The sequence below is a fragment of the Syzygium oleosum genome, unplaced genomic scaffold (assembly GCF_021117445.2).
Source record: "Syzygium oleosum isolate NSW1041296 unplaced genomic scaffold, Sole_v2.1 Sole_v2.21, whole genome shotgun sequence".
NCBI lineage: Eukaryota > Viridiplantae > Streptophyta > Magnoliopsida > Myrtales > Myrtaceae > Syzygium > Syzygium oleosum.
Window position 1 is genome coordinate 1,796,467 of NW_026607505.1, and position 25,280 is coordinate 1,821,746.

Sequence of the window (25,280 nt, forward strand, 5' to 3'; positions counted from 1 at the left end):
CGAGGTAAGTCAAGCTATTCAAGAACCGTAGAAGTCCGTCCCATCCACTTAGAAAAGAAGACTTCCGGAAGAAGTTAATCCACTTAGAAAAGAAGACTTCCCGAAGAAGTTAATCCTTTTCGGTCATGACTTCTTTTTATGCCCCACTCATTGCACCGATTTTGTTGACCAACTCAGTACATTTAATATTATTAATTTAGAGATAGGGTTAATATCACGAACAATCCCAAATTAATTTTTTGATCACGAAAAATTCAAAATCGGTACACTTGTGATAATTTTACCCTTTGTTAATTTCTGTTAAATTTTACCATCAAATTTTTAAGTTTGATGACAAGTGACAGTTGACGGGTGTACTAGTTTGGAGTTTTATGTACCATTTTGTGGTTTTTCATGGCATTAATCTTATTTAACGGAGAGTAAATTTGTCACAAATGTACCAGTTTTGGTTTAAATTAGTTTGGGATAAATTTGTCACAGGTGTATCAGTTTAGGGTTTTTCGTTGTATTAACCATTACTTAGTATTGTTAAGATAAGCACTAGAACCGGGAACTGAACCGAACCGGCCAATTTTGGATGGTTCCCGGTTCCTAAAATTTGGAACCGATGATTGTCGGTTCGGTTCCCTATTTTAGGTGTGGACAAAACCACCAAACCGGACCGAATACTTTTTTTTATTAGCAAGTTTAAAATACTTAATCATATTTTTATCACATCTTTAGCATTTTTTCACCGAGATTTTCATTCATTAAAGATTCAAAACACTAAGGAATGAGAATTTAAACTATACAATAACACTTGCAGTCTTGTAGGGAATGATGATAACTTTTATCAATATGGGTCGGGTATGAGTTGGGTCGGGTATAAGTCACTAGAATTGTATCGTGTGAAAATGGGTCAAAACAGTTAAATGGGTCAATATGAGTCAGACCATTTTTTACCCGATCCGATCCTCCCGTTTGACAAGTCTAATCATTGTTAGTTCCAAAACTAAGGGAAAAATTCCAAATAAGGATTTGAAATGCCCTCATTTTCTCAAATAAGGGCGTTAAGTGAACATTATTTCAAATCAGGATATGAAGTGACCAAATCGTCTCAAATAAGGGTTTAAAGTGGTCAAATCGTCTCAAATAAGGATTTTTGGCCAGCCAACCAACATGTGACTATTTCGGCAAGAGTATTTTAGTAAAAAAAATTTTAAGTATATATTTTTTAAAAAATTTACTTTTCTTTTCTGTTTTCTTTTTTCTTTTTTTAAATTCTAAGTATATTTTTGAACTCAGCAAAACTTATCAAACTAAGAATAGAGTGAAAAAAGCACTTCAATGATATAAATTTGTTATTTCAACGATATGGTGTATTTACTTCAAAATAATATATATTTATCTTCATAAATAAAACTTATCCAATTAAGTATAAAACACTGTAACTCATATAGTCTAAAATGATATCCTTCAGAATCCATAAATCTGTTCAACCTATGAACCAGTAGTTTTCCATACTCAAGTCGCAGTTTCCTCAATCACATGTAAGTTTGGTCACCTAGTGGGTTACATTGCTTTAACATCCATACGTAATGTTACTATACTACACCGATTTTATAGATGACCGATTTCATGTTTGCAAACTAGTCCGACCGATGCCGACGCCGCTTTTTCTCCTTTTATCCGACTGTGCAAGTCAGATGCAGGATCAGTCCCTTAGAAATATTTACGGGACCATAGAACTTCCTGGACCAGAAAACCTCCCGCCATCATTCCCAGTTTTTGCCGGCTTCCGAATGGATTTCAGCAAATAGTATTTGCTACCTGTTCAAATGGATTCAGAAACATCAGAGTCAAAATTGGAACGGACATGCTAATTATTCTATAAGCACCTCAAAGTGAGCTTCCCAGGCCCAACTCTCTGAAGGAAGGAGTGAAGAAGTCGGTAATAAGAAGGAAGTCTAGACAACTGAAGGGAAAAAGGAAATGCAAAAAAAGCAGCAGCAGCAGCAATTAACATCTAAAATGTCACCTTCTTCCTGCCTAGGAATCCAGTTATTCACTCGCAAATCAACAACATCTTTAACCATGAACGTCAACCTTGGAGCCAGCTGAGTGTTGGTTGTCAATTCTTTCAACCGATTAAAATATAGATCATTTATACGCCGCGCTTTTGGGCTCTCATCAAGCTGCTTCCCAATGGTCTTGAAAAACTGGCAAATAGCCTCAACATTCTCCTCGGCAGGACACGTCTTATTATCAGTTCTTAGAAGCTCCTGGTTCATTGAGCAGACAGAGAGCAACCTCAATACAATTATAAAATTTAAAGAGAACCTGGATAGGTAATGCGCTTTATCAAACCTGAACAATGTGGTGAAAGATGCTTTCGGCAACCATCCCGTGCTTCAGAAGCTCCCCAATGAATCTGATGTTTCCCACGTATCGAAGTTTGACCATAATCTTGTTTTCTCTTCGCTCAAGCTCTAGCTCAGGGGCAGTCATCTGTCTTACCTCCTCCCTTAGATTGTCGGCACCTTCAAATTCCTCCTGGCATTTGTTTAGAAGCACTCGCCTGAAGGTGATATCCTTACCGCCTGCCTCATCAGAGGGAAATGAGGGCAGCTTTATCTGGAGATCAGAGCACAGACGAGCATACAAAGGGCAGAATGTGGGCTCCTGCACTGCTTTTTCGTAAATAAGCAGTACTACTCCCTGTATTGGGAGAAAAACTTAAGTTGTCGAAATAAATAGAAATAGAAACACGAAATGGAGAAAAGATAATGCAGCAACCTTCAAAATATCCGCTGTGGTTATTCCAGAGCCAATGAGCCGACCCTCAAGCACATCAAACTTCTTGGGAGTCAGCTTGTTCAGAATCCTGAAGATAAAGTACTATCCATTGTAATAATCAATCCTAACCACGATCCAAGTCTAACATAACCAATTCAACTGCATCGACTAATCTCCATTGGGAATGCAAAACAGGACCTCGTAAGGCGGCGTGTCGAGAAACACCAGTATAAAGTTGATACATGGGATTAGTTAGATCACATACTCAAGCATGGAAAGATAGAACATGGTTAGGGAAGCTAACAAACCAGAACTCCAATCTGATATCCACTAATAACATATTGCATAAATCAAAATTTATGGTCGACACCACCACAAGCCGGAAAGAACGAGGTGGATGCGTAGAAAATCTCGCACTAGCAAAGAAAAAAATTTATGCACAAGGAAAATTCGAAAAAATGATGCTAAAAAATAAAGCGACTGGGTACAGGAAGTTCACGAAAAAGAACAGTAATTCTCATTGATATTATGTTGGAGTACCTGTGCTGATAGATGGACACAGAGGACTTAAACCATAACAAAGAAGCAAAAATACGGAGAAGCCAAGGTATGAATTCGCACGCTTATGAATTAAAAACGCAAAAGAGGGATAGTCATTCTAAATATCATGAAATGCAGATGAGTTGCAAAAAATAATGCTGAGTTGTCAGTCACGAAAAGGAAAAAACCTATGATCAAATCACTGAAGAGTTTGAAAATGGGGCTCGAAAATCTGCAAGTAAAATGTTTGACAGACTACAATATCAACTATCCATAAGTATATTCAACAAATGAGGACTTCAAAATCTATATTTTCAGCTTTTTATAATCCTTGAGGATCAGGAGTTTAAAGCACACTGTGAAGGCAACCGCGCCAAACTTCAGCAACCAAAATAGACACTTCAGCAAAAATAAAGCCGTACCGTGCATATATCAGACATACTAAAAAGAACAAAATCATTAGATAAAATTGTCAAACATGAATTACCCCGTTACAGTCTTCAGCACACGATCTTTTTCCGACAGATTACCCCTTCTAGCTGACCAAGGCACTTCAGCCTTAACAAGAGCAGGAATTGGATCCCCCTGTTCAGCCGATCAAAATAAAATGAAGCCAAATGAGACATTACATAGCCACAAACACATTTTAATAGACAGGTCAAGCATTCATCGGTGCATTTAACAAAGGCATAATCTGATCTTTGACAGTGCAACATTGTTCTGCAATATGCAAGTGGAACCTTATATTAGCAGTTTAGCACATTACTCCGGGCTTCAATAACCCTCCCCAGACCCAAGGACAAAAAGGGGGAAAAAAAGGAAACACAGCACTTGCGCATATGCATGTACGCATGGAAAAGAGATGCAAGCTAGATTCCACTATCTTCGTAAGACTCGACCAATATTATCAACTGAATATTAAAACAATATTTCTTCTGACAGACCTTGACAATCGACACGGTATCATGAGGAACTCTATCATAATTACTAAAGGGTGACTAGAAAAAGGAATGCAACATATCACTGTGGCAAAGAAACGATAACTTTCGTGAACCATAACTTCTCTGGCTATTAGATAAAAACAACTACAAATACTCTTCAAGAAGGCGAGTTAACATTTACATGTGAAAAAGATAGGCCAGTCTTGCCAGAAATGAATGCTACCTGATTAGAAGAGATCTGTGCTAGGGCGAACTGGGAGTTGAGTTGCTCCAAGTTATTAAATTGGTTCAGTTGCTGCTGCCAAGAGTCAGATCGGCCACCAAACTCTCTGTTTTCCCCGGTAATCTCCCAGGACCTCTCCTCCGCAGCAGCAGGAACCTGGGGATTCCGACCGTGCCTGTCACGATCATCTGGCTCTGAAAAACAACTGTGTGTTTCATTCGGCGCCTGTTGGGGAAAGAATATATTGTCATATGGGGTAACAATATAATTGTCACTCAGTCACTTGAGCTAAAGTAACGCTGAGCACCAAACTTGGAATTTTCCGGCATGAAACCATTAAAACACCATTAGGAGATCTCTTTGGAAAGCAATTGATTATAATCATCACTCAGTCACTTAAGCTAAAGTAACACCGGAGCGATGCCATTCGGTCAGGACCACATAGGACAATGCCATTTAAGGTGGGTCGGCGCAGGAGTCCCAGTACTGAAAGTCATCAACATATCTTTCTTTCAAAAACCTGCTTCAACAAACTTGAGCCAAACCTTTCTTGCTGCAATTCACTCTACAAGTCTCAGGATCACCTTTACTCTTTCAATAATAGACTGTGAGCTCAAGAACAACAACAACAACAACAACAAAAATGGAAAAGATGAACGTAAAGATGAGTACAAATGGAACCAAACAAACCCCAGATCGCCTAATGAACACAGGGAACATTGAGAAAAGTATCAAAACTTGTTCAGAACCTGAAGAACACCTGATCACAACCCCCGGGAAATGGTAAATCCATCGACGAGATGCTCGTTGCCTTCGTCCCTTGGCACTAACTCGATGCGTGACTCGGTGAGTGAGCGCCACCAAGAGAGGAGGAGGAGAAGGACAGGCGAGTGGTGGTGACTTGGTGAGCGAGAGCGACGACGTGGGAGAGGGAGAGTAGCAAAACGCTCCATTGCCCTATTAAAAGCGTCAACCTGCCAACTTCTGCACCCTGTTCCACAGCAGTTGTGCCTTCTCGTCCACTTTGCAGAGAACTTCGGGAGGAAGTTAATCCTCCCCGGTCATGACCTCTCTTTTTATGTCCGTGGAGCAAATATTGGATAGATCAGCCTTGCCAAGTCAGCAAGAGGTCAGTACATTCAAATATTGCCATGTGTACCACACGGATCTCACCTTACGGAAATTTTGAACCTCCCTTTGCTCTCCCTCCCTCCCGAGAAAACTTCATCTTCCTCTTTACGTTTTCTAAAAAAAATTCAGGGAAGGAAGGTGGCTTCTCTCTATCCACTGTCTCCGCCTCCACCATAGCCTCCACCGTATCCTCCGGAGCACCAATGGTGGCTCCGACCGTCGTCTGGTCCGACGAGTTTGAGTTGAACTGAAGATAATGTTCACCAGAAGTCCGGGAAGCACCGCCGGAGTTCCCATGGCTATCACCACCTGACTTCACCTCAGAGGCACCACCACTTCCACTGCTGGCCTCACCGCCTCCTTTCATCCTGCCAGAGACACCACCGGACTTCCTCCTGCTGCCGCCAATGATCCCGCTGTCGAATATCTAAATTCGATCCTATCAACGATACAAGAAAGTAATGAAAATTCGCACAACACAAGAATTTACGTGGTTCAGCAGGGAAGATGTTCCGCCTACCTACGTCCTCGGGGAGAAGAGATCCGTTTTACTAATAACTTAAAAAAGTGTATAACCACTCTTTCTCAGCCCCTGCCTCTTTTCTAGAGACCCGTTTCGCCCTAAATATATATATAGCGAAATCCTACATGGCACAAATTACAAAATTGCCCACGTAGCCTAAAATATTTAATTTTCCCATATAAATCCTTGTATGACTGAACATAAAACGCCTCTGGCAGCCAGGGGCGCTGCCCCCGCGACCCCCGCCCGCTCACCGAGGAGCGGGACCCCCATGATGTCCAGTCGTCAGGGGGTCTTTCGGAACCGCCTCATAATCTCTTGGATAACAGAATACAAGACATCAACCTCAACACCCGCTCGTCCCCATTCTCTCTCCTTCAGCTCCTGAGCCGCCTGTCTTTCCATTGCTGCTACTGGAATTTCCACTACTATCACCACCGGCATTTCAACTCCCGCTAGCGCCGGATTTTGTCTGGCCGCCTCCGCTGGACCCTGACATTCCAGCATGTCAAGGCTTCAAGTCCCAGTCCCAGTGAATTTACGTCCACTTCTCGTCTACGAAAAGTCATGGCCTTAATGCCTTGTTAACCATATTCCCACATGTACGTTTGAAATTGCAGTGAAAACCGAAATATATTTCTACTTGGTAATCGATCGGTCCATTTTAATATTTTTTTCCTCTTGCCATATAAAAATTTCCATATATTCATAACAGAGAAATTGTCAAAGTACAAATTCACAGAGGACGTTCCCCCACTTCAGAAACTAGCAACAACTTCAGAGGAGATGAGAGTTCAAGATACCAATTGATTGGCTCCATCTTCTTCCTTCTATAGCGTGAATCTTCCCAATGGCCCACGCATGTTCAAGCTTTCTAAGAACAACGACTAAATGCTCTAATTCCTTAGAAATGGCTGCTAGAACAGGCTCCAGCTTACAAGACTTTCTACCGTGCCTCCGTGTTAATTCATTAAGAGGAAAATGACACAAACAATCCATGAACTTTGACTTGCAATGTGGTCACTGACCTTTTAATTTGTTCATTGGGCTCCATGAACTTTAACCCAATATGTAATGTGGTCCATGAATTTTTAATTTGTTCTATGCCGATAATTTAGTCCCTGAATTATATGAAAATGTATAATGTTGTCCTTTCATAATTCAAGTTCAGGGGCTATATTGAACATTTTTTTGTAGTTCATGGACTACATTGAACATATACCAAAAGTCAAAGGACCACATTGAACAAATTAAAAGTTCAAGAACCACATTGAATATTAGGCTAAAATTTATGAACTACATTGAACAAATTAAAAGTTCAAAGACCACATTGCATATGGGACCAAAGTTCATAAATTGTTTGGGTCACTACCCCTTCATTATGCATAACAAGTGAGTTCCACGTAGCAAGAGCTTCTGTTATATCAACTGAGCCTGCATCAACCACGAAGCCTCTGCCACCAACTAGTTCTCCATCAGAATTCCCAGCCACTATTCCAACTGCTGCTTATGAAGTATCGTGGTCGAAATTCCCACCACGATTTATTTTTGTAACATCCCCGAAAGGCTTCTTCCATTTCTGTAGAGAATCTAATGTGGCTTTAAGAGCACCATTCCCAATATCTTGCCTGTTGCTTCCAGTTCCACAGCCATGACAAACTCCTTGAATGCAGTAATGGGGCTCCTCCGGCGGAGGCGACCGCGTGGTTCGCCCGACGAATAGAGAGAAGCCTGACGAGATGATAGAAAAGTCGAGCACCGTAGAAGTCCGTCCCATCCACTTGGAAAAGGAGACTTCCGGAAGAAGTTAATCGTTTTTGGTCATGACCTCTTTTTATAGGGACTTCTCTTGAATTCGTGGTAGCCATTAAAAGTGCCACGTGACTCGTTGTACTAATTTGTTGACCAACTCAGTACATTTAATATTATTAGTTTAGATAAATGGTCTTCAGCCATTCGTTAATAAGATCTTTAAAATGAATTTTGTAATTTTTTCATACGACAAAGATCCCACGAGGAAAACACCATACGAATTGCCTTTTAGGCGGGCAAAGTTCTAAAGAAAGAGAGAGAATAGCAAAATGCTTCGTATGATGCGGATAGCCAAGGCTGTGTAATTGGACCGATTCTAGTCGGGCACCGAATTGATTGGACGGGTTATAAAGCATAAAAACCTTAATTTTTCTCTTGGCGTCTTTTTCTTTATTCTCAGACAGTTTAGGGACTTGATTGAGTATTACTAAGAATAGATGAAAAGAAAATCTTTAATAATATAATTTGTTATTTCAATAATACGGTGTATTTCATTCAAAATGATATGCTTAACTAAGAATGAAATAAATGATATAATTTATTTACGTAAATGAAACTTATCCAACTAAGTGTAAAATAATATAGCCTATATAGTTTTTTTTTTTGGTCGGTGCCTATATAGTTTAAATGATATCATTTAGAATTCGTAAATTTGTTCAACCTATGAGTATTCCTCGCAGTTTCCTTAATCAAATATGAGTTTGGTCATAAGTTAGTATTATTAAGGGTGAATATTGGAATCGGACTGAACCGGAACTGGATCGAACCGACTAGTTCTGAGCGGTTTCCAGTAATTAAATTTAGAACTGATGATTGTCGACCTAGTTCTCTGTGGTCCACACCGATACTTTTTATATTAGCAAGTTAAATGATACTTGATCTTATTTTATCACGTCTTTACTGTCTTTTTATCGAGATTTTTATTGATTAAAGATCCAAAATACTAAAAAATGAGAGTTTAGACCATGCAACAATACTTGCAGTCTTGTAGGAAATCAAGAAAAATAAAAAGGATACCATTGCCGCCGGTTCCAGAATCAAGTGGGCCAACTCCCAGTTCCAGGGTCACCCGCAAGTCTTTTGCACTAGGGGTGATCGGTTCTCGATCCAGTCCAGTTCCGGGAGGACTAGTTCCCAATTTTGCGAACTAAGGACTGGATCGATGGTCCAATTCCGGTTCCGGTCCAATGGAACCAGTCACTTTTTTTTATTTTTTCCCATCACAACAAGAGAAAGTGATAAATCTCAACAAGTGACGATGAGTGAAGAGCTATTGTGGTGCGACAATAAGGGGAAAATGTTGCAACGCGGGTTTAGTTCACATTTTACTATTTTTTTTAGAAATAGAAAATTAAAAAAGTATATATTATTGATCCAGTTCAGTCCGATTTCCCTTGGAACAGGGAATCGGATCGCCTAAACACTGGTTTCACTTTTAGGAATCGGGAACCGGATCGATACTCCTGAAAACTGGATCAAACCGACTGATCCGGTCCGGTCCAAGAGTTCTTGATTCGAGCGGTCCATTTTGCACACCCCTGTAATGCACGGCCTCCCGCCAATTTTCCTAGTGGTACCACTTTTTGAAGCAGCGACAACAATTCCAAGCACTAACAAAGGAACCAAGTGTAAGCTCTGTCGCCATCCCCCCCCGGTCAGCAGATGAACTTCAGAACCGCGGTCGCGCCCCTGCCTGCCGCCGCCGCCGCCGCGCTCGAGCGCAATCGCAACTTCTTCCTGTCGCTCCTCAATGGATCCACGACGCTCTCCCACCTCGCCCAAGCCCACGCCCAGATCGTCGTCGGCGGCTACAGCAACGACGTCTCCACCGTCACCAAGCTCACCCACAAGCTCTGCGACCTCAAGGCCATCGGCTGCGCCCGCGACCTCTTCCTCTCGGTCTCGAAGCCCGACCTCTTCCTCTTCAACGTCGTCATCAAGGGCTACGCCAGTAACAACTCGCCGCGGTCGTCCATCTCCCTGTTCACCCATCTGCGGAAGAACACCCACCTGCGGCCCGACAACTTCACTTACTTCTTCGCCATTTCGGCTTCTTCGGGTTTTGCGGATGAAAAGGTGGGGAATTTGCTGCATTCGCAAGCTATTGTTGATGGGTTCGGGTTGGATTTGTTTATCGGGTCCGCTTTGGTGGATCTTTACTTGAAGTTCTCGAAAGTGGAGCTTGCGAGGAAGCTGTTTGATGAGATGCCTGAGAGGGACACCGTGTTGTGGAACACCATGATCTCTGGCTTGGTGAAGAATTGTTGTTTCGAGGATTCGGTTTTGGTATTTAAGGATATGGTTGCCGATGCGGAGATCCGGTTGGACTCGACGTCTCTTGCGGCTGTGCTCCCGGCTGCAGGGGAGTTGCAGCAATTGAGGGTAGGTATGGGGATTCAATCTCTGGCTACGAAACTGGGACTTCATTCGCATGTCCATATACTTACAGGACTAATATCATTTTATTCCAAATGCGGGGATACCGAGACAGCTAGTTTGTTGTTCGACCAGATCGACAGGCCGGATTTGGTATCTTATAATGCGATGATTTCTGGGTACACGTGCAATAACAAAACCGGCTCTTCCCTGAGGTTATTCAAGGAATTGCTTGCATTTGGGGAAAGAGCAAATTCAAGCACAATTGTGGGATTGATTCCTGTGTTCTTTCCCTTTGGTCATTTGGACCTGACGCTCTGTATTCACTGTTTCTGTGTAAAATCTGGCGTTGCTTCAAATCCTGCCATTTCAACTGCGTTAACCACTGTGTACAGTAGGTTGAATGAAATTGAACTTGCACGGCAGGTTTTTGATGAATCTACTGAGAAAAGCTTGGCATCCTGGAATGCCATGATTTCAGGTTATACCCAGAATGGGTTAACGGATGCTGCTATTCTTCTTTTCCAAAATATGCAGACATACAAGGTCCAGCCAAATCCAGTGACAGTGACTAGCATTCTCTCTGCCTGTGCCCAACTAGGAGCTGTAAGTCTAGGAAAATGGGTCCACGACCTAGTTAAACGAGAGGGATTCCATACCAACATTTATGTTATGACTGCTCTGATAGACATGTATGCGAAGTGCGGGAGCATTGTGGAGGCACGGAGAATATTTGACTCGATGCAGGAGAAGAATGTGGTCACTTGGAACTCCATGATTTGTGGATATGGTCTTCATGGACATGGAAAAGAAGCCCTGGATCTCTTCACCAAGATGTTGCAATCTGGGGTTTCACCATCTGGAGTTACGTTCCTTTCTGTCTTGTATGCTTGCAGTCACGCTGGCTTGGTGACAGAAGGAGATAGAATTTTCCATTCCATGGTACATGATCACGGTTTTGAGCCCTTAGCTGAACATTACGCCTGCATGGTTGACATTTTCGGCCGAGCTGGAAAGCTAGAGAAGGCCTTAGAGTTTATAGAGAGAATGCCGGTGGAGCCAGGGCCTCCTATCTGGGGTGCACTGCTAGGAGCCTGCATGATTCACAAGGACACAAGACTAGCACATCTGGCCTCTAAAAGGCTATTTGAGTTGGACCCTGAAAATGTTGGATATTATGTCTTACTCTCGAATATATACTCTGTGGACAAGAATTATCCACAAGCGGCTTCCATACGACAAGTAGTTCGACGCAGGAGCTTGGCAAAAACTCCTGGCTGCACTTTGATAGAAGTTGGTGGGGTACCACATGTCTTTACCTCAGGTGACCAGTCTCATCCTCAAACCAAAGCAATCTATGCAAAGCTGGAAAATTTAATGGGGAAGATGAGGGAAGCTGGATTTCAGGCAGAGACTGTCACTGCTTTGCACGATGTGGAAGATGAAGAGAAAGAGCTAATGATGAAGGTTCATAGTGAGAAACTCGCTATTGCTTTTGGCCTTATTTCTACTGAGCCTGGAAGTGAGATCAGGATCATCAAGAATCTACGGGTTTGTCCAGACTGCCACACTGCTACGAAATTCATATCAAAGATCACTGGGAGAGACATTGTTGTTAGAGATGCCAATCGTTTCCATCATTTTAAGGATGGCATTTGTTCTTGTGGAGACTATTGGTGAAAAGGAAAAAGTCCTCTCGCTGCTCGTTTGGTTGAGATTGCAGCTGCATTCAACTTTTCATTCTGTCAGCCCATCCGGTAAGGATATCTACTGTGCCACCTCATTGCATTATTTACATGACATACACAAAGGTTGACAAGTATATTCAAACATATGCTGCAGAATAGACATAACTCTCTTGTTCTGGTCTGTCATGACCAATTTGTTCCTCTTTTTACCTATTACGGAAAAACAAATAAGTAAGTAGTTGCACAGTGAACCATTCTTTTCACCCATGTATACATGTAAGCATGCTTATCATTTTGTGCAGTTTCATTTACCTTGGAGTCGTATAGCTGTAATCATCAAATCTATGTCTCTTATTGAACCTTGGGCTGTCAAATATATGGCTTCCTTGCCTTGTCATATGGATGTCCTGCAGCAGGAGCTGCTTAGAATACACTTTGTTTTCACTTGGTGCAGTGCGGGGAGGAAATGAGAGTGGTTGGTGGTGGTGAGCAGAAACCAGTGCTTATGGCTTCAGTTATTAGTTATCAAGATGCAACATGTTTCTTTTTCCAACTTCCGATTTATTTGTTCACTGATAATGTTTTTGATGAGAAAGGGATGCTTATTTGTCTCACCCTTTATCTTTGCTTTTGATGCACATCAGATGCTAGTCTTGAATAATACCCGTCTCAGTTAGTTGTGTTCTTTTTCTACTTTCACTCAAAACAATCAATTCTAGACTCAGGCACTTGAAGGTCCCTTTACACACACATTATTTTATTTTGAATGTTTGAAAACTCCTTTTAGAAAATAAACTGTCAGGGTTGATCATTTACTATGAATCAGAGATTGCAAATACAGAATTTCCTAGAAGCAATCCATGCAGCCTAGTACGACCCACTGAGGATTTCTCCAGTCTTGAGCATTAAGAAAATAAATAATTCTGCATCCTCGAAAAGTTAGTGCTTACAAGAAGACCTTCATTCACTTACGAAATTGGACATTTTTGCTTTGTACTTCACAAAATACACACTCTATCTTTATTCAATCTTAGCACTCCTGTGCTTTGGATTTTTACACTAAATTTATCTGGACGAAAAGTTCTTGTACTTCAGGAGATGCGCGTACTGAAGCCGGAATTTTGAGATTTAGCAATTATTTCCACATTGCTTAGTATCAGGTCCCTTGGTCTTTAGCACAAACGGATCGATTCTGACCCACAGCAAGGAGAATATAGAAGCGAGTAGTATTGACCATATTACCACTATGGTTGGTGTTCGGTTCTGTCGCCCCATCAGCCCTTTGAGGAAGGGATAGAGATGGGCAATCACCCAGAAGGCGAAGAATAATTTACCAAAGAGCAGTCCCATTGCTTGGTTCCCATTGTTAATGGCATCAGTGACTCCAGCAACTATTCCAACTAGGTTGATGATCAATATTGTTGTGGGAGGGATTAACAAGGTTGTCCATTTGAATGTGTACAGGTCTCCAAACTCTTCATCATGGGCTGCTTTGGATGTCACTGTGAAATCAGTGTCTACTCCAGCCAAAATCTTCAGGATACCCAGTACAACAGCAAACAGGTGAGCTGACACACCACCAATTATTGAGAATTGCTCGTTTCTCCACCATTCCTCTATGCTCACTCCACTCCACCTTGATTCAAGAATGCTCGTCGCAAACATTGAGATAAAAAGACCGATGAAGAAAAGACTGGCAGAAGTGCTAATCTGTAAAGTGCAAAAGTAAGTTGAGAACATAAGCTAAAATATCTGACAAGTTCAACTCATATAGATTGCTACATCTTTTTATGTCTTTGTATACTTACAGGTGGCATGATGAACTTGTCTGTGAGCAAGCAAATGGCCGGTAGAGTACAGTAGGCAATGAGTGGTAAAGAGGTGAAAGGATAGATGGTTGTGTGAACATATGCAAACCGTTGAAGCCACTTAAGCTTCCCTCCTTTGTAACCATACCAGACTGGACAATGGTGGCTTAAAAATATCTCAACAGAGCCATGTGCCCAACGAAGCACTTGACTGAGCCGATCTGAAAGATTGATTGGAGCAGATCCCTTGAATGCTGGTCTCTTTGGCATACAATATATGGACCTCCAACCGCGGCAATGCATCTTGAAGCCTGTTAGGATATCCTCTGTAATAGAACCGTAAATCCAGCCCAGCTGCAAGCAGAAATTTCAGAGTCATCAAGTTTCAGTAAGGATATGTAAATGCTAATGCCAAGGTATCAACCACGTTTTTCAGGATTGAAAAGATTAGACAGTAGCTTTTTGAAAATTCATCTGTTTTTAGAGCTGTGACAGCTTAGGACAATTGACATATCACCAATTGGAGCAATAACTAATATATGCAGCAAATTCATAAAATTTTACTTGCAACAAGGTTGCAAACCTCTGTATGCTGTATTGGTGGAGATGTTCTCTTTTTCTGGTAACAGCTAAGCTGGTGCCCCTATAAAGACTGACGAGAGTGGTTTTAGTTTCCTAGAATTTGATATTACCTCGGTGCCCCATTCAGTTTTATCTTCGTACCGACAACTGATAACATGGATGGCTTCTTTCAGCAGGGCTGCTGGACTTGAAGAAGGGGGTACACCACCCTGGTCCATCAAAGTTGAAGTTGCGAATATCGCTGACTGCCCAAACTTCTCGAAATTTATCTGGGACTTCAATAGCTCCTTGTTATCATCCACTCCTAATCAAGAGGTGAAGAAGGGTTCTAGTTTAGTGATGGAGGAAATTACAAGCAAAGACGGAAGGATATTGGCATGCAGGTACCGTATATGCTGGTAAAAAAGAAACAGTTTGAAAACCTTGCAGATTTGCAGCTTCCCCATTGGCACCATGCTTAGAATACTTTGGGAGCGTTTTCCGGTGGCCAAAGCATGGGCAGCAATCGCAGCTTACCATCTTAGGACGCTTAGGACCCTTGGGGGGTTCGTAGCCATATAATGCTTTTCTTCGGAAGACACATCCAGTGCCCACATAGACTGGGCCCTGGATTCCATCTAGACCTTTCATGTTGATCTGCAGAAATAAGAAAGGCAAACCTGATTCATTTCTTACTGAAGGAACGGTGGCATATAAGCGTATTTTCTGATCACTCTCAAGAAAGGCTTACATCAAAGAAAACCGTGTTTCTGTTGGCATATCGGTCATGCCTATCAATGCCATCAAATCTTTGAGGGAATTGGACATAGCAAACCTTTGCTCCTATCTTAGGGTCCATTAAGAAGCACATCGCCTCACGTACAGCTTTGCTGTTATTTATGTAGTGGTCACAATCCAAGTTCAGCATGAAAGGAGCATTTGTAAGCACGCCGGAGACACGAACCTTAGGAATTGGAGGCATTAAAGCATGAGTTATGAGGAAGCCAGGCTAAGAAAAAGGCTGATTCAATTTCGAGTAGAAGTTGAGATCATTTACCAAGGCATTCATGGCACCAGCTTTCTTGTGATGTTGGAAGCCAGGCCTCTTCTCACGAGACACATAAACAAGGTGAGGGAGCTCGTTTCCTTCTGCATCAAGATCTCCACTGGGTCCAAGGAAGACTTGAATCATACCTGGACGATCCTTTGTGTTGTTTCCTGGCCATGGTGTCCCATCTTGCATGATCCATCCCTCTGGAGGTACAATTGAAGCTTTAGCGACCAAGGCATTGATCCGCACTTTGAATTCTTCATATTCCCTCTGCCAAATGAAAAGCACAATTAGATCTCGATTGCAATGGTAGGATTTACTCTTATCTGTCAGTCTGAGAAGCTATCTAGAAACCTTCATTGCTCGCCGCTCTTTGACAAAGGTTGGCTGGACTTTGTCTTGGAGATAATCAATCTTCAAAGTGAAGTACATTTCCGGGTTTCGAGGCTCTATAGAGAACTTTTTGCAGAAGGGTACCCATTTTCTAGCAAACTCGGCCGTTTCAGACAAAGAATCAAAGGTGAGCATGGAAGCTCCATCATCGTGAACATAGCATGAGATCTTATCGACTGGATAATCCATAGCCAATATCGATAGAACTGTGTTCGCAGTCACAAGTGGGGGCTCCTTCATAGGATCCACTGTAGTCACAAAGATATCCGCTGGGGAAAGCATATTAGGTTCACCTTCCCTTTCATATCTGCGCATAAGCAAAAGAATTATACTGCAAGGAAAAGATACATCTACTTTTTATAATTCTGGCAATTAAGCTTAGTGCCTTGAATCATAAGATCAAGCAGCTAGGAGGATAAAGTTGGGTAGAAAGGCTGCTTTCAAGGATCAATCCCATAATATACATTTCGATATGCTTACTTTCTTTCCTAGTGACATTCTTCTGTCTGCTTCTTAGACATATGAGAATACTTTCATTTTACTTTAAGTGATACAACGTATGGTGTACAGGAGATAAATCATATCATTGATTACTGAGATGTAGTTTTTGTTTCTTATTTCACAGTGATTGTTTTTGTCAAAACCTTTTAGTAAGGTTGCCTATTGTGAGCTGTTATGTCCAGGATTCGACTACTTCACGTGTCTACAATATTATGAATATCATTTATTTATATCTGAGTCTAGCACTCTTATCCTCATCTCTTCCAAGAATTGGAAATTTTTTGGCTATTGCCTACCTGAGAGAAAGGCGATCAAGATAGGTCTCGCGATTGATAGGGAGCCATTTTGGGAACTGATCCAGGATCCATGATAAAGTGAACCATATCTCACAGAGAATGGATGTTAGCCAGATTCCAATTGCATCGTGCACTGGATTCAAAATTCTGTACCGCAGTAATAAAGCCATTACAGCAAGTCGAACGACTATCAGCATCCGATAAGGGTTGATCTTGCTAGGTGCAGTAGGAACTTTCCTAGAAAGCGGCTGCCTAGCCTCATCTATCCTGCATTCAATTCAACCGGTTTCATGGCATATAAAATGTTAGTCCTGGAAATATATTCGCTTTAGTCATTTCGCCTTTTGCAGTCAATCAGTAGAAGACATACGCTGCCATGTCTGGGTCATTGATGTCATCAAGGCCTAGATTGCCTTGCTGCAGTTTCCAGTCATCCATCCTTTTTTTCCACCCTCCTTCATTCTTTTCATCCCATCCTTCACTTCCTGTTTGCGACAAGATCATTGCAATGTAGGAAAAGGTAATGGTAGAGCATCTTTGCAGAGAATTTTTAAAAATTAACTTTTTGCTGTAGCGTGATTCACTGTGAAAGGTCATGGAAGTTTTCAGTGATGGTTAACATAGAATAAAGGGCGGTATATTTATAGTTACCAGGTTCAGAATTTGGATCTGGATGAATTCGTTTATGCAGGGAAGAAGGCATCATCTGCTCTCCGTTACCATAAGATGATATCGGGAACTCCCCTTTTAACTGCACGAATGCATGCTTAAAGATGGATAAACTTGAACCGGACAGGAGAGACTTGAAGCTAAATACATGAGATCCTGTTAGAAAAGGTGTTCTGTTGAAAGTTGATGAGAAAGTGGTGCTCACCGGTTGGGATCTGACACCAGCTATAACTGGTGGGAATTGAGCATTGTCATCATCGTCAGGTCCTCTTCCATAGCTCATCTTCCCGTGAAGCATAGCTTCTTCATGGTGTTTGTGCTTGTTCTGTTCAACTTCAATGTTGAATTCGTGCTCGATATCGTCGATGTCTTCTTCATCTTCATCACCCTCCACTCTTGCGCTCCCTATGACAGTTTTATATCATAAAAAATACTATCACTCATTCATAACCTTGTCATCTATAAGTAAATATCGATACTCCTGATATTGCAATCGCATTTCAAATGCATGGCTAAATAGTGGTTATCTAGCTCTTGGCCATGCTTCTCATGATCATATCCAATGTCCCGTATAATGGGAACCAAGAAGAACATTTCAGATAACTTATATGTTAACTTTTGTTTACATTCTGTATCTGTATTCCTGTTTTGTGAATTGCAATCTCTAATTAGCCACATGACTTTATCTTTATGATAGTTCATCTGAACGTACATATTTCCATTGAATTAACTGGCTTTTCTCTACCTTTGAGACGCCGGTATCGAGTCTTGCAGTGAGGGCACAATTGGCTCCCTTCTCTCCTCTCATACTCATAGCAAGGCCTACACGCCGGAAATCCACACTCATTGCATGCCACAAACAAATCTCCGTCAACCGTGAGTCCAACCTCATCCCCACATATCTCACACACTTGCCCATCCAATTTCTTCAAGTTCAATGGCTTTGGCTGCACCCAAAAGAGAGAGAAAGATAACCATTACTCTAACATACAAGAACATCACCAAATATCTAACTTGTTTCATTCTTTACTGTTATGGCTTGAAGCTTTGTCATTCTTGTTTTGTATATTCACCTCTTCATGGCCTTGAATGATGACGACCTCGTCGCGGTTGTGAGAACCGGCCACAAGTCCGGTGCTAGCTTCCATGGAAGAAGTAGGGATGCCGCTGGCGGTGGTGGTGGGAGAATGGGCTAAGCTCAAGGTGGTGGTGATGGAAGGAGAAACGTTCTTTTAAATGGAGAAAAGGTAGGAGATAGCATCTCAAACCTCAAAGCTGAGCTCACCTAATGTGTGTACACACAAACCCACATGGCACTAGTTTTGGTTGCAAAGTCCCCATTGCCTTGAAGTTAACCTTCGTCCAAGAATTCTATCTCACCTAATATGAGGAGAAACAAGTGCTTTTGGCTACACTTAGCAGTTGTTAAGATGCATCATGTTTCTTTTTCCGACTTATGATAAATTCGAGCACCCATAATTGTGATGAGCAAGGGAGGCTTATTTGTCTCGCCATTTCTCTTTGCTTTTGATGTATCAGATGCAATTCTTGCATAATACACATCTCTGTTAGTTATGTTATTTTTCTGGTTTCTGTTGGAAAAAGCAAATTCTAGACTCAGGCACTCAAGTTTCCTCTCCTCGTAAATTAGTTTGAATATTAGATGAGAACTCCTTTTGAGAAATGAACTGGTAGGATTGATCATTTAGTATGAAATTGGAGATTGTAAATACTAAATTTCATGGAAGAAAACACTTATGGCCTAGTATGATCCACTTAGGATTTCTCCAATCTTATCAGAGGACATTTCATTCACTTACAAAAAATGGACATTCTTGCTTTGTGCTACACAAAAATTTGCACTCTATCTTTATTCAATCTCAAGCACTTCTGTGCTATGTATTTGTACACTCTGGATGAAATATCCTTGTACTTGAGGAGATGCGCATACTGAAGCAGGATATTTGAGATTTAGCAATTGATTCCACATTGCTTGGTATCAGGCCCCTTGGTCTTTAGCACAAATGGATCGATTCTGACCCACAGCAAGGAGAATATGGAAGCCAGTAGTATCGACCATATAACCACTATTGTTGGTGTTCGGTTCTGTCGCCCCATCAGCCCTTTCAGGAAGGGATAGAGATGGACAATCACCCAGAAGGCGAAGAATAATTTACCGAACAGAGGTCCCCATGCTTGGTACCCATTATTAATAGCATCAGAGATTCCAGCAACTACTCCAACTAGGTTGATGATCAAGATAGTAGTTGGAGGGATTAACAAGGTCGTCCATTTGAATGCATACAGTTCGCCAAACTCTTCGTCATCAGATGCTTTAGATGTCACTGTGAAATTAGTGTCTATTCCAGCTAATACCTTCAGGAGACCTTGTACAACAGCAAACAAGTGAGCTGACACACCACCAATGACCCAGAATTGCTCATTTCTCCACCATTCCTCAATGCTCACTCCGCTCCACCTCAATTCAAGAATGCCCGTCGCAAAGATTGACATAAAAAGAGCAATGAAGAAAAGACTGGCAAAAGTGCTAATCTGTAAAGTGCAGAAATAAGTTGAGAAGATTAGCAAAACATTTGACAGCTTTAATTCATATAAATCAGTTCATCCTTTGTGTTTTTGTATACTTACTGGTGGCATGATGAACTTGTCTGTGAGCAAGCAAATGGCCGGAAGAGTACAGTAGGCAAGGAGTGGTAAAGAGGTGAAAGGATAGATGGTCGTGTTGACATATGCAAACCGTTCAAGCCACTTAAGCTTGCCTCCTTTAACTCCATACCAGACTGGACTATGGCGGCTGAAAAAGATCTCAACAGAGCCAAGTGCCCAACGAAGGACTTGATTGAGCCTATCTGAAAGATTGATTGGAGCAGATCCCTTGAATGCTGGTCTCTTTGGCATACAATATATGGACCTCCAACCACGGCAATGCATCTTAAAGCCTGTTAGGATATCCTCTGTTATAGAACCATAAATCCAGCCCAACTGCAAGCAGAAATTTCGTAGCCGTCAAGTTTCACGTCGGGAATGTAAATGCCTGACGCCAAGGTATCTACTACATTTTTCAGGATCGAAAAGACGATCATTATCTGAATATGCATCTGTTTGTAGAGCTATGATAACTTATAAGGACATTATCAGGTGTTGGAGAAAATAACTACCAAATGCAGCAACATCGTATCAATTATACTTTAAGCAACAAGGTAGGAAAGCTCTGTGTATGCTATATTGGTGGAGATGTTCTCTTTTGTCGGTAACGGCTAAGCTGGTCCCTCTATAGAAGAGAAAGAGAGTGATTTTACTTTCCTGGAAATTAATATTACCTCGGTGCCCCATTCAGTTTTATCTTCGTACCCACAACTGATAACATGGATGGCTTCTTTCAGCAGGGCTGCTGGACTTGAAGAAGGGGGTACACCACCCTGATCCATCAAAGTTGAAGTAACAAAAATTGCTGACTGCCCAAACTTCTTCTCAAAATTCATCTGGGACATCAATAGCTCCTTGTCATCATCCATTCCTAATTAAGAGGTGAAGATGGACTTTAGTTAAGTGAAGGAGCAAATTAGCAGATATTAGCATGTAGATACTCTATATGCTATTGTAAAAAAAAAAAAAGAGTTTGAAAAACCTTGCAGATTTGCAGCATCCCCATTGGCACTATGCTTAGAATACTTAGGGAGTTTTTTGCGGCGGCCAAAGCATGGGCAGCAATCACAGCTGACCATCTTAGGACGCTTAGGACCCTTTGGGGGTTCATAGCCATATAATGCTTGTCTCCGGAAGACACATCCAGTGCCCACATATGCTGGGCCCTGGATTCCATCTAGACCTTTCATGTTGATCTGCAGATACAATGAAAGTGAGCCTGATTCATTCCTTACTGCAGGAATGGTAGCAAATAAACATTTTCTATGATCACTCTCAAGAAAGACTTACATCAAAGAAAACTGTGTTCCTATTGGCGTATCGGTCATGCGTATCAATTCCATCAAATCTTTGAGGGAATTGGACATAGCAAACCTTTCTTCCTATCTGAGGGTCCATCAAGAAGCACATCGCTTCGCGTGCAGCCTTGCTGTTATTTATGTAGTGGTCACAATCCAAGTTCAGCATGAAAGGAGCATTTGTAAGCACACCAGAGACACGAACCTTAGGAGTAGTAGGCATTAAAGCATGAGTTGTCAGTAATCCAGACTAAGGAAAAAGGCTGATTCAAGTTCAAGTAAAACTTGAGATCTATTACCAAGGCATTCATGGCACCAGCTTTCTTGTGATGTTGGAAGCCTGGCCTCTTCTCACGAGACACATAAACAAGGCGAGGGAGCTCATTTCCGTCTGCATCAAGACCTCCACTGTGTCCAAGAAAAACTTGAATCATACCTGGATGATCCTTTGTGTTGTTTCCTGGCCATGGTGTCCCGTCTTGCATGATCCATCCCTCTGGAGGTACCTTCGAAGCTTTAGCAACCAACGCGTTGATCCGCACTTTGAATTCTTCATATTCCCTCTGCCATATGAGATGCATAATTAGATCTAGATTGCCCGCGGTAGAAATTCACTTTATCTTTTTATCTTAAAGCTTTGTAGAAACCTTCATTGCTCGCCGCTCTTTGACAAAGGTTGGCTGGACTTTGTCTTTGAGATAATCAATCTTCAAAGTGAAGTACATTTCAGGGGCTCGGGGCTCTATGGAGAACTTTTTGCAGAAGGGTACCCATTTTCGAGCAAATTCGGCGGTTTCAGACAAAGATTCAAAGGTGAGCATCGAAGCTCCGTCATCAGAAACATAGCAGGAAATCTTATCGACTGGATAGTCCATAGCCAATATCGACAGAACTGTGTTTGCTGTCACAAGTGGGGGCTCTTTCGTAGGATCTACTGTACTCACAAAGAGATCTACTGGGGCAAGCATATTAGGTTCACCTTCCCTTTCATATCTGCAGCATGTGCAAAACAATTTTACTGCTTGGAAAAAGATACATGTAGAATTCTGTCAATTAAGCTTTAGGGCCCTGAACTTTAATAATCGAGTTGTAGGAAGATAAAGTTGGATGATATGCTTTCTTTTTAGGTGACTCAGCCTTCTGTCTGCTTCTTGGAAGAAATGAAAATAAGTTCATTGTACATTAAATGATAGGGCGTATGAGTAGACAGCTTATAAAGTTGTATAATTTATCACTGAGAAGTAGTTCCTGCTGCTTTTTTTTTTTTTTCGCAATGATTGTTCACAAACCATTTAGTGAAAGCTACCTATTGTTGATCTTTTAGTTACCATATTCGACTTCCTGACGTGCATCTAGTCTATGATGAGAATAAAAATCTCATTATGAATACGATAGATTTGCCTTTGACTCTAGAATGCTTATCATTTTCATAAGGGTAAACTTTCAGTTTGTGGCTACCTGAGAGAGAGGCGATCAAGATAGGTCTCACGATCGATAGGGAACCATTTGGGGAACTGATCGAGGATCCATGAGAAAGCGAACCATATCTCACAAATGATGGATGTTAACCAAAGACCAAATGCATCGTGTACTGGGTTCAAAATCCTGTAACGGAGGAAGAAAGCCAATATGACAAGCCGAGCGACTATCACCATCCGATATGGATTGATCTTGCTCGATGCAATTGGAACTTTCCTAGAGAGTGGCTGCCTTGCCTCATCTATCCTGCATTTGTTCACAGTTTTATGACATATATTAGGTTAGCGTCTTGGAAAACTATCTTCTTTAATCATTTGCCTCTTTCTCTCGGTCAGTAGATACATACATTGCCATGTCCGGGTCATTGATGTCATCAGGATCAGGGCCTAGGTTGCCCTGCTGCAGTTTCCAGTCATCCATTCTTTCTTTCCACCCTCCCTCTTTCTTTTCGTCCCCTCTTTCACTTCCTGCTTTAACAGTATTAACGCAATGTAAAAGGTCGTGGAAGATTATCTTCGCAGAGAGTATTCTAGAGGAACTTTTAGCCGAAGCGTGCATGATTCGAGATGAAAGGTCACTGAAGTTCTTTGGTGACGGTTAACTTGGAGTAAATTGTGGTGGGTTCATAGTTACCGGGTTCAGAGATTGGATATGGATGAACTCGTTTGTGAAGGGAAGAAGGCATCTCTCCATGACCATGAGATGATATTGGGAACTCGCCACTCACCTGCACGAATGCATGCTTTAACATTGTTAAACTTGAATAAAAAGAAGAGACTTGACGTGAAATACGTGAAATGTAATAAGGAAAGTTGTTTCGTTGAAAATTAAGGAGAAAGTTTTGCTCACAGGTCGGGATCTGACACCAGCTATAACTGGTGGAAACTGAGCGCTATCATCATCGTCGGGACCTCTTCCATAGCTCATCTTCCCATGAAGCATAGCTTCTGCCAGGTATTTGTGCTTGTTCTGTTCATCTTCAATGTTGAACTCGTGCTCGATATCGTCAATGTCTTCTTCATCGTCATCACCCTCCACTCTTGGGCTCCCTTTGACATTTTTAAATCAGACAACATGAAATTACTCATTCACAATCATCTTATCATCTTAAAGTAAATAATCATTGCTTCTGAAATTTGCCACCTGCATGGCAGATGCATGCTAAATAGTGGTTTTGGTTGGTGGATCGTGAAGTAGCTAGCTTCTCATGATCAGATGTCCGGTGTAATCTGAACTACGAAGAATGTTGAGAATAACAGATACGTGCAACTTTTGTTTACTTTCTGTTTTCCATAGTCACGTCGTGTGAGTTTTGGTTAGCCATGAAAAAATTATTATCGTGTAGTTCATCTGCTACGTACATATTTTACGCTGCATTAACTGGTTTTTTTGTTACCTTTGAGACGCTTGTACCGAGTCTTGCACTGAGGGCACAATTGGCTCCCTTCTCTCCTCTCATACTCATAACAAGGCCGACAAACCGGAAATCCGCACTCATTGCACGCCACGAACAAATCTCCATCAACCGTGAGCCCGACCTCATCCCCACATATCTCGCACACTTGCCCATCCAAGTTCTTCAAAGGCTTTATCTGCACCGGAAGAAAAAGAAAAGAAAACAAAAGAAGATAACCATGACCATGTTATACACAGAATATCGTCAAATGCGAAAGTTGTTTCGTTCTTTCTTATTATGGCCTGAATTCGTATTGACTCTTGTTACAGATATTCACCTCCTCATGACCGTGAATGACGACAAGCTCGTTGCGGTTGTGAGAACCGGCGACAAGTCCGGCGCTAGCTTCCATGGTAGAAGAAGAACTAGGAGGATGGTGGCGGTGTGAGAACGGGACTTAGCTCAAGGTGGTGGTGAATGGAGGGAAAAAAGGTTCTTTTAAACGAGAGAAAGTAGGACACAGGATTTCAAACCTCGAAGCTGATCTCACCTAATGTCTACAGCACACCCGCAGGCGGACACACATTGTACAAAAGCGTTGGTTGCAAAGTCCCCATTGCCTTGAAGTTAAGCTTCGTCCAAGATTTTCCTTCTCCAACCACCATATGCCCCTCTCTCTACAGGCTTTTCTGCAACGACCGGTCTTTATGTCCCTTGATGCTGAAATCCGCGCAGAGGCTTATCTGTGTCCTACGGGCGTGACTGTGTTTGTACAGAGACTCCTAGCAACATTAAGTTTTGCTCTTTGACTAGTACAGTTTAAGAGAATTTGTGTTGTCCAGGGTCGAGCACATCGAAATAGTCATCGTCCGTTTTAATTAGCCGTTTCTCATGCTTTCGTGAGTTTAGCAGAAGGAACTGAAAGATCAAGCTAACAACGACCCTCGTAGAAACATGTATCAATCTCAGTACCGCTTATATTCGCTCACTACCTCGTAATTCTATGGTGCATGACATTTTACAAGTCCGCAAATGTTCCCTTTCGGGTATTGTTGGCTAATCGTGTAGAGGACTAAGTTGGAACGTAACACTATCTTCTTGATCCGCTCAAGGGTAAAACAGAAGCAATTATCTTAAGAATTGGTACCGAGT

At 41.7% G+C, this 25,280-nt stretch overlaps 3 protein-coding genes across 7 annotated transcripts; 1 reads left to right on the forward strand and 2 right to left on the reverse strand.

The window, feature by feature from the left end:
• Positions 1-1,415: 1,415 nt before the first annotated feature.
• On the reverse strand, positions 1,416-5,469 carry LOC115677432 (eukaryotic translation initiation factor-like). Its single transcript, XM_030600599.2, has 7 exons — positions 5,240-5,469; positions 4,480-4,704; positions 3,803-3,900; positions 2,776-2,863; positions 2,347-2,697; positions 2,018-2,261; positions 1,416-1,809 (listed from the first exon to the last, which is right to left on the reverse strand). Exons 1-7 carry the CDS (start codon positions 5,270-5,272, stop codon positions 1,712-1,714), a joined length of 1,137 nt encoding a protein of 378 aa, XP_030456459.2. The 5' UTR covers positions 5,273-5,469; the 3' UTR covers positions 1,416-1,711.
• A 4,059-nt stretch (positions 5,470-9,528) lies between these two features.
• LOC130134524 (pentatricopeptide repeat-containing protein At4g30700) lies at positions 9,529-16,515 on the forward strand. 3 transcript variants are annotated; one of them, XM_056320813.1, is made up of 5 exons: positions 9,529-12,078; positions 13,474-13,572; positions 13,657-13,734; positions 13,820-14,233; positions 14,573-16,515. In XM_056320813.1, exon 1 carries the CDS (start codon positions 9,608-9,610, stop codon positions 11,999-12,001), a length of 2,394 nt encoding a protein of 797 aa, XP_056176788.1. In that variant the 5' UTR covers positions 9,529-9,607; the 3' UTR covers positions 12,002-12,078; positions 13,474-13,572; positions 13,657-13,734; positions 13,820-14,233; positions 14,573-16,515. The 3 variants fall into 3 exon arrangements, with proteins under 3 accessions (XP_056176788.1, XP_056176790.1, XP_056176789.1); XM_056320815.1 differs by having other exon boundaries at positions 14,576-16,515; XM_056320814.1 differs by lacking the exon at positions 13,657-13,734.
• LOC115677335 (cellulose synthase A catalytic subunit 7 [UDP-forming]) lies at positions 13,007-24,626 on the reverse strand. 3 transcript variants are annotated; one of them, XM_030600483.2, is made up of 13 exons: positions 24,466-24,626; positions 24,129-24,324; positions 23,582-23,781; positions 23,366-23,459; positions 23,079-23,199; positions 22,712-22,978; positions 15,784-16,129; positions 15,436-15,699; positions 15,130-15,342; positions 14,822-15,035; positions 14,510-14,703; positions 13,818-14,171; positions 13,007-13,719 (listed from the first exon to the last, which is right to left on the reverse strand). In XM_030600483.2, the coding sequence occupies exons 1-13, from the start codon at positions 24,538-24,540 to the stop codon at positions 13,138-13,140; spliced, it is 3,120 nt and encodes a 1,039-aa protein (XP_030456343.1). In that variant the 5' UTR covers positions 24,541-24,626; the 3' UTR covers positions 13,007-13,137. The 3 variants fall into 3 exon arrangements, with proteins under 3 accessions (XP_030456343.1, XP_030456345.1, XP_030456342.1); XM_030600485.2 differs by lacking the exons at positions 22,712-22,978; positions 23,079-23,199; positions 23,366-23,459; ... (1 more) ...; positions 24,129-24,324; positions 24,466-24,626 and adding exons at positions 16,620-16,886; positions 16,990-17,104; positions 17,271-17,370; ... (1 more) ...; positions 18,034-18,235; positions 18,362-18,476; XM_030600482.2 differs by lacking the exons at positions 13,007-13,719; positions 13,818-14,171; positions 14,510-14,703; ... (2 more) ...; positions 15,436-15,699; positions 15,784-16,129 and adding exons at positions 18,963-19,841; positions 19,938-20,291; positions 20,630-20,826; ... (2 more) ...; positions 21,553-21,816; positions 21,901-22,246.
• Between the last annotated feature and the right edge of the window lie 654 nt (positions 24,627-25,280).

Coding starts and splice junctions, on each gene's coding strand:
- LOC115677335 (XM_030600485.2), bottom strand. CDS start 18,436: ATGGAAGCTAGCACCGGACTTGTGGCCGGTTCTCACAACCGCGACGAG. Junction 15,343..15,435: donor CTGGTGCCATGAATGCCTTG/GTAAATGATCTC, acceptor CCAATTCCTAAG/GTTCGTGTCTCCGGCGTGCT. Junction 15,036..15,129: donor GAAACACGGTTTTCTTTGAT/GTAAGCCTTTCT, acceptor TTATTTCTGCAG/ATCAACATGAAAGGTCTAGA.
- LOC115677432 (XM_030600599.2), bottom strand. CDS start 5,272: ATGGATTTACCATTTCCCGGGGGTTGTGATCAG. Junction 2,698..2,775: donor CCACAGCGGATATTTTGAAG/GTTGCTGCATTA, acceptor CTCCCAATACAG/GGAGTAGTACTGCTTATTTA. Junction 2,262..2,346: donor TCTTTCACCACATTGTTCAG/GTTTGATAAAGC, acceptor TCAATGAACCAG/GAGCTTCTAAGAACTGATAA.
- LOC130134524 (XM_056320813.1), top strand. CDS start 9,608: ATGAACTTCAGAACCGCGGTCGCGCCCCTGCCTGCCGCCGCCGCCGCC.